Source organism: Chenopodium album, chromosome 26 (assembly GCF_948465745.1).
Source record: "Chenopodium album chromosome 26, dcCheAlbu1.1, whole genome shotgun sequence".
Lineage (NCBI taxonomy): Eukaryota > Viridiplantae > Streptophyta > Magnoliopsida > Caryophyllales > Amaranthaceae > Chenopodium > Chenopodium album.
In genome coordinates this window covers 4,250,473-4,258,865 of record NC_137859.1, presented here as the reverse complement: position 1 = coordinate 4,258,865, position 8,393 = coordinate 4,250,473, and the positions used below count along the sequence as shown (strand labels likewise).

Below are 8,393 nucleotides of genomic sequence, written 5' to 3'. Positions count from 1 at the left end.
TTCACAATTTCACATACCAATGTACCTCAGTTTGCATTATTGAACAAGATACATGAAATTATCACAATTCACCAAACACTCATTTCTCATTCACAATAAAAACAACACATATAGAACTTCTGACCTTACGCCTAAAATTTTAAATCTTGCAATGCAATGCCCTAATAAGAGCAACCCCAACTTCTTCATTCCGGAGAAAATTATTGAACTTGTTAAGTGGAAACTTGATGCCAAAATGTGCGGACTGGTTGGGAAGTCCTAATTTAGGGCATGTTCACATTTACTTAATTTTAGTTCAGTTCAGCTCTAATCGGTTCAGTTTAGTTCAGTTCAGCTCCAATCAATGCATTTCAGTTTAGTTCAGCACTTAATTTCCCTCTCTCATAAAATATTCATTTCAGCTCAGTTCAGTTCCAATCAGTTCAGTTCAGTAAATGTGAACATGCCCTTACATTTATAATTTGTGTAGTTGTATCCTAGGGGCAACCTTTATTTTGACATTTGATTTGTATAGAGTAACAAATCTCAGCTCTACTTTTTTTTTACAATGATCACTTCATTGAGTTACAATAGAAAACACTTGTTCAAGAAAGATAGCTGCAAATCCTATAGATTATCCACAACCATACTGACTACTGAGTCAGTGATACTGACCAAGCTAGGACGTCCCAAATGATTTGTTCTTCTCTTACATCTTCCTTTGGTAGGTCTTCAGACTCTTCACCCTTCTATATGATTCTTCTCTCATCTCGGTTTGTTCTTAATTCAATTAGTAGTTTAGCTATTAGGTGAAATAATAACCACAATCAACAAAAGTTATCCTAATATACAATAATATTATTATAAACCGGATGTATATAAACGTTTTTGGAAACAGAATTGATATGGAGTACTCCTCGAAAAAAGGTCCTCTTTCTCTCTCAAAATCCGATTGAAGCGCACTCCAGGTTCGTTCTCCATTGAGGCTCCTTATGATATTTCTATCTTTCATTGAAGCTGCTACTAAGGTAAGATTATGGTTTCTTTTTATAATTATATCGAATATCAAGTTTACAATCTACCCTAGGGATGACCGTTGATTGATTTTCAGTACACTCAATTTAGGTCCTTTTAAAATCGATTATCTATTGAACTATGGTTTGTAATTACTAAAGTCAGTATTGTTTCTAGAGAAGAAAATTATGAACTTAATTTGATATTTGAATCTATAATTTGCATTTAACTTTAGGATGGAATCCAATCCACCCTAGGTCACGGTGGGTCACGTGACCTAGTAAAGAATAACAAAAAAAAAAAAAAAAAAAAAAAATTAAAAACAAAAAAGCTGAACGAAGGAATTGAAAAGGAAAAAAAACAAACACTCTTCTCTCTCTTCGATTATTTCAAACGGACTCACGGATTTCGCCATTGCCCTGCCGTCCATCGCTCCGCCCCGCCGGCCGCCACACCATCCAGCCACCTCCGCCCGCATAGCCGCACTCCACTTCTAGCCTTGTTGCGTGCCCTTCGATTATACACAAATTGTTGACTTGTTGGGTTGATTTTGTACTTAATTGAGTTGTTTATGTTATTTAATCTAGTCAATTAGTGTGTATGTTCTTTGAAATTGGTGATTTGTTATTAAATTTATCAAATTAGGGAGTTAGGGTTTCTGATTTTTTGAGGAATTGATAATATTGAATTGCTGATTTTTTTTTCTTCTGAAAATTGATATTATAATTGACAATGGGCTAGTAAAATTGATGATTTCATATTTAATCTATGAAATTAGGGGGTTAAGATTTAAGAACTTAGGCTTTCTGACTTTTCATATTCAATCTATGAGCCTAGGGCTACTGCTATGTTAATGTTAATGTTTAGGTTCTGAAAAAATAATGTTTTTTTTTTTTTTGGTGAAAATACAGACTAAATTCTTAAGTTTGCCCCATATACAATGTCTATGAGTAAGAAGAAATGGGTAGATGTTGAACACCCAGAATATGTCGAGTTTATGAAAAGTATTGCGGAAGATGATACGGATCCTTGGTATACCGAACGTGCTAAGGAAATACTGGAATCAGATTATTGTGAGCCTCGTAATCCTCACATTCCAGCATCACCTTTGTTCGAGTTGTCGTCTATCAAAATCCCCAGGGACTTTTTTCTAAAGATGGATGTAGAAAAGGGATATGTTAAGGATGTTCAGGGACTCATTTCTAGTGTTGTAATTGAACTCTATGGTCAGATTAAACTGGTTGATAACAATGGAAATGTGTTTACTCTCTTCAAGTTAGATCGCAAAGATGCCAAAACCATGGTTTTGGAAGATGGTTTGTCGCTCATTCTTCGAAAATCTCAATTAGGAACCCCTCGATGTCTTCCAAAACACCTCAAGTTACATTTTTTACTCAAAGATAAGATCAGAGATATTGTATTCTTTGAAGATTGGACGTTCTTATATTTCGGTGAGGGTGATTGTAAGGACTTTGTGCTAAACACAATCAAATTCAGTGATCCTGTTCCTGAAAGACCCTTTAGAAGTGCCCTTTATGTACGTTACTCAATATCATATTGTGCATTACTTGCTTGTGTAAGTGTTACTTTTCTTAGTGTTGGAAGTGGAAGTGATCAAATTGATTCCGAGGAAGTGAAATTGAAACTTGGAGCATCAATTATACTTGGGAATATGAAAGTGTTCCATGAGCTTCTTGACGAGTCTTTGAATTTAAAATTTGGGGTTCCTACTGAGTTGTGTGTGTTAGCTGTGCCAGCATACTCGCCATTACAAATCTTAGCTGATTTGAAATTCGATGGTGAAGAGACTATTGTAAGTGAATTGGAATTCATTCCAGAGGATACACGTTATGGGGACGAGTATGAAAAGGAAATTGTTGGGCAAAAATGTAAGATGTTAGTGAATGTGACTTGGAAGCATGCTTTCGATAAGCTACCAGAAAACTATCTTCGAGAGTGGAATGATGCTCCTAGTGATGGTGAAAGTGAAGAATTAGATTGGAAAGAAGGGAGTAGTTTTGAGGAGAAACTAAAAAGTCTTGAGGAGGTGGGTTTATTTATGTTTTCTTGTTGTTCCTTTGCTTTTTTGCTACTTTTTTTTTTTTTATCAGATCTAATGTTTATTATTCTTTTGGCTACAGCTCATGGAGATGACATCCAATGAAACTGGTGTTTATATTCAACCACAGCTACAATCATTGTGCGATAAAAAGTGGTAAGTGGAAATGTTGATATGTACACATTATTTGAATTCTGAATATTTCTCTTTACATATACATGTTAAAATTGTTAATTTCTTATTGTTATTTCGATTTAGAACAATTTTGTAAGAAAAAATTGGTAGACTATAAAGCTGAGTGATAAAGGGTGGTCTTTTTTTTTTTAAAAAAAGAAAATAATAATAAATTATTTTTTTAATTGATCTAATCTTGATTTTCCAGGCTCACAAATTCCTGCCCCGAAGAGCTTGTGGAGTTATTTTGTGTTTCCATTTGTTCTTTTGATGACTTAGGTGATGTTTTGAGTCTCACCGGAGAAATGGATGCGTATGAGAACACTGAAATCAAGAATTGCTTTAGTGTACACGAGTTGGAAGTTGGCATCTTATATCCGCAGCTATATCAATATTGTATCACAGCTCCTAATTTTGGTATGTTTTTTGATTTGGAGGATGCTAAAGGTCATCAAATCAGCAGAGGATTTTTGGAATATAGTGAAAGGATTCTGCCTGCGTATAATAGACGTTTGTGCTCTATAGTTCCGGGTAAACATGGTTATGCGGCCGCATATTATACAGTATTTCAGGATGCAATACAAGCTAGAGTAAAGTTTACATTATTGACGCCTGAGAAAGGAGGTGAATCTTGTGTTTGTGGGAGTATTAATGGTAGGTATAGCAACTACAATTACTCCACCAACTATGAGAAGAACTACTTTCAAAGTATTCTTTATGAAAAGGGCAAGTCAGTGTTGGTAAAGGGTGGTGATGAACTACCTTTGAGAAAATCTGTGATTGCTGTGCCATCAATTGCTTCACTTATTTTAAAAGTTGATTTGAATATTTTGGTTAAGGGTGAGTGTGTTGAAACACTAAGGGGTAAGTTATCATTTAAGCCTCGAGATTGTGATACCGAAGATCTCAATGAGCAACAGATAATCAACGGGTTGGATTCATTGTCAACGTGTTGTTTATTAGTCTCTGTGGTATGGGGGTATCAAGAATTTGTCCAAAAATTTGATAATTGTAGCATTTCTTCTTAGCAACAATTTCACCTCTATTGTTGTTATTAGTGTCTTCTATATGATAGCAATGACTTATTACAAGTTTTATTTATGTACTATAATTTTCTTATTCCAGTTGCAGTTGGATTATCATTATTTGTGTTATAATTTTTTTTGTTTGTTCATCATGTTATTATTGTACGAATTATGCGTTAGAATGGTAGATGAAGACCTAATTGATGTGGGTTACCCCGTATCAGAGTTTTCTTCGTCTTAATTTGTAAGGAATGACCCCTAACCAAAGCCCCAGTTCATAGGGTGGTTAAAGTTGAATGTTACAAGTGCTTGAAATGTTATAAAACAACTTCTTCAGGTAATGACCCACCTAACTAAACACATACTCAACCTACTAAAAACCTTGATTAGATTGTACAGGCATGCTTAAGCTTGCATGATGAAAGATAATCTTTATTTCTTTGCAAGAGTCTAAAAGTTATTTTCAGGTTTCGGCAAGAGCATGGTTTATTAAGGGCTTCCAGTTAATGGGGAAGAAATGATTGGTGAAGGAAGCTCAACTCAACCTTTGTTTGTTTGATCAAGAGGTTTAAGTTTGTAGTGCCAGACTGTGAAAAGCAATAAAAGGATCTTAAAGTTACTCTTCAGTTATGAGTCGTGGACTTCCGCATTTAGAGACCATATTGTTCATGGTCATAATACGTATGCCCAGATCCAGTTACTGCTCAGTCATACGAGTCTCTCGTTTGCTTCCAAAGAGAGAAGTTAAGTTGAGGATGAGATAGCTAAATCTGAGGTGTTTTCAGAGGCTGAATATGTGAGGAAGTGTGTTGAAACTTGTGCTGCTAGTTCTGAAGCACCTGCTATTGCTAAGATCTTTGCTGTCCCTACAAAGGTGATTCCTCATAAGGGTCCAGATGGGAGATTTCGAATGACTTTACTGATAAAAAAAATGGGAACAACACAGAGTCAGATGAATATTTTCTTGCATTTGCTAGAATTTATAGTGGAAGCCTTGATGCTGGGCAGTAAAATCTATGTTCTTTCATCGTTGTATGATCCACTGAAAGGAGAAGCATTTGCAGGAAGCACAATTGCAGTCATTGTATCAGATGATGGGACAGGGTCTTGCACCTGTTGCATCTGTCACGGCTGGAAATGTGGTAGCTATGCGAGGACTAGGGCATCATGTCTTACAAAGTGCGAAACTTTCATTGACAAAGAACTGTTGACCTTTCTAGAGTTTGATGTTCAGGTTTACCAATTCTTAAAGTTGTCCTTGAGCCCTTTGATCCAGTAGATATGTATGCACTTATGAGGGGTTTGCAAAGGTTTCTGTCTCATCTAGGGGAGAAAATGTGCTTGCTGCTGCTGGAGAGGTGCATCTTGAGAGATGGATGCATTAAGGATTTGATGGAAAGATTTGTCTCGGCCACTTGTCTCCTACAAATAGATTATTGAGGGTGAAGAACCTAATATATTAGATGATTTGAAAGTATTGTCTGGAAATACAGAATATGTTGAAAAGACAACTTCTAATGGAAGTTGCACTGTTAGAATGCCATCCATGAAGCTTCCAAATGCTCTAATGAAGTTGCTTAGTGAGAATTCTGACGTACTTGGGGAAATCATTAGTGGTAAACTTGGTCAGACTTATAAGAAGTTGGATTCACAGATAGGTTCTATTGCTGAAGATGGCGAGCCCCTTGAAGCATTCAGGAAATGCATCAGGGATGCAGTGGAAAGCGATATTGTTTCTGCATTTGCAGAAAACAAAACTGATCCGATTCAAAAGGGTCTTTACCCATCTGATCAATCATTGTGCAAAAAGGAGTGTTGCATCTGCGTAGTTTTCAAAACTGTATAGCTAGAAATCAGGATAATGATGCCATGACATAGGTTTTCTAAGATCACTTGGTGCTTTTAAATGGGAAGGGCTTGATGGTTCTTGAGTCCCTTGGCCTCTAATAAAAGACTGTCCCAGGTTTGTGTTTTTGTTGCTTAAACATGTGTACACTTGCTCATTTATGTGTCAAGCTGTTTTCTTAACAAGTTCGATGATGCTCTTCACAAGAAAGAAATTGAGGTTGCTCTGTTGTTGGGGCATTTAGGAGGGAATAGCGTAAAGACATGGCATTGCAAGCACTCATTGCTGAAAACCAGGTAGCTATGCAGCTGGTATGTAGCAAAAGAACCTTATATGCTATCAATCTATTCAATATTCATTTAATTCTATACCATTTTATCAAACCTTTACTCCGACTCTTCTAACAAGGTTTTGTTAGAGCAGAGCAAGGAGGGGAAAGGGTCAGATGGTACCGTTTGAATTACACAGAAGCGGTTACTGTAGGCCCATGACCTTTCTGGCATCTTCATATATCCAATTATAAAAATTTGTCCATTCGGGACTTCCAAGTTTGTGAAAAATGAATAATATTAAATGTGTACCGTGCTGGTAAGCTATCCATTCTGTCCCTGTTGCCTGTCTATCAAGTGATTGGATTTCTTGTCTCTCTAAGCCACAGAGTAGTAAGTCACAACAGAGATCCTCAAGGGTTACCAGTTGCTGGTATCTATGTATTTTCAACAATGATAATCGCAATCCTCTTTGTATGTTTCAAGAAAATTACTAAATACAAAGTATACTTTAGGCCAACACGCGACAGCTAATATGTGTGCTGCTTGACAGATTACAATCTTTCTGTGAGGAAGGTGAATGAGAGAGAATGATCGAACAGATCAACACAATGCAGAACAAGGTCTTTAATTGATCAATCTCATTTTATGCTCTCTTCTTGTGAATGACTAGCTGGCTTGACCACAATTTTTCTTAAACAATGTGCAGTTACTTGAAGCAATTTATTGTAAGCTTATGCATGAATCAGAACCATCAAATGCTCAGGTGCCTTTTATGACTTTTTTGTTAAGGTTTTTTGTCATCGGGTTTACTTCACTTGCAAAGCGTGACATGAATCAGTAGAAAAGGAGTTCTTGTTTGCTGACAGACAGCTGAGCGATTTGAACCAACTCAACTCTAACAAGGTAGGATGTCATACTCGTGTGATCTGTTCCTGTAGGCATTAGGCAACCTTTAACTAGTACTGTACTAATTTAGATCACATCATGTTCAAAAGGACATTGATAAAAAAAAAAAAAACTTTTATATTGTAGCTGCTGAGTGCTGACTATATATCTGAATATGAATTCTGGAGGAGCATATGATAAATGCTAACAGTAATACATTCAAAATCAAATTTGAGTGATAAAATCTTGGTCCGTCCATTCGCTTATGATAGTAATAATTTGCCCAACATACTTAGGAAATTACTTCAGCACAAAAAGTATTGGAATCTCGTGAATGCACAAATCCTAAAAATGGCTCATATGGCTGGAGGTCTCCTTCTGCACCAAACAAGAAGCACAAGATATTTGGTTTGACTGCGGGTGGTCAAGGTTCAAACACGCAGTCTTCAAAGCGCGGAGTAAGTTCAGTTCTGGTACTCCAATTAAACAAGGATATTCAAACCATTATCCGGATAGATTTTCTGCGTCAAGGTTAGAGATGGGACGAGGAGAAACTACAATTGGTGGTAGTAGCAAGTATAACCATTGTACTGGGCTTATGTTTATCTTGATATGTATGTGTTTTTTTATTATAATATTCAATTATATTTATCCAAGTTTACAACTATCGTTTCATTAACTGTAACAATTCAGAATTTGTGGTCGTGGAAACAAGGTTTTGTGTCATCTATTGTTTTTTTTTTTTTTTTTTTATTATTATTTTGTATGTTTAGAGAGCCATAACGATGGATAATAATAATAGATTTCAGGATTTTCTAAAATTAGGTAGAAAGCTCTAACCAATTGGGCTCAACTCACTCTCTAATTATTTTTTATACCCATACACGAAAAATTTTCTTCACAAAATCCAAGCAAAGATGAGTGAATGACTATATATGTAACAAAACAACATAAAGTTCCCCTCCAAAAATTTGCAATTTAGTTTATAAGAATTTTTTTACACAACAATACCAACCAACCAATTAATATACAAAATAATATTTACATCAATAATTATTTGATTATGTACTGTAAAATGAATAATTACTACCTCCCATTTATCTTATTCTTTTGCATGGCCGGCCCTTACCGTGTGCAGG

The 8,393-nt window shown here is 35.8% G+C and overlaps 1 protein-coding gene across 1 annotated transcript; it reads left to right on the top strand.

The window, feature by feature from the left end:
• Positions 1-721: 721 nt before the first annotated feature.
• On the top strand, positions 722-4,311 carry LOC145618097 (uncharacterized). Its single transcript, XM_081672886.1, has 4 exons — positions 722-1,007; positions 1,905-3,040; positions 3,135-3,208; positions 3,435-4,311. Exons 2-4 carry the CDS (start codon positions 1,934-1,936, stop codon positions 4,252-4,254), a joined length of 2,001 nt encoding a protein of 666 aa, XP_081529012.1. The 5' UTR covers positions 722-1,007; positions 1,905-1,933; the 3' UTR covers positions 4,255-4,311.
• The last annotated feature ends 4,082 nt before the right edge of the window (positions 4,312-8,393 follow it).

What these genes read in the sequence shown, in the direction of transcription:
- LOC145618097 (XM_081672886.1), top strand. Translation starts at nt 1,934, where the DNA reads ATGTCTATGAGTAAGAAGAAATGGGTAGATGTTGAACACCCAGAATAT. An exon ending in AACTAAAAAGTCTTGAGGAG is followed by an intron (nt 3,041 to 3,134) that starts GTGGGTTTATTT and finishes TTTTGGCTACAG; the next exon opens with CTCATGGAGATGACATCCAA. An exon ending in TCATTGTGCGATAAAAAGTG is followed by an intron (nt 3,209 to 3,434) that starts GTAAGTGGAAAT and finishes TTGATTTTCCAG; the next exon opens with GCTCACAAATTCCTGCCCCG.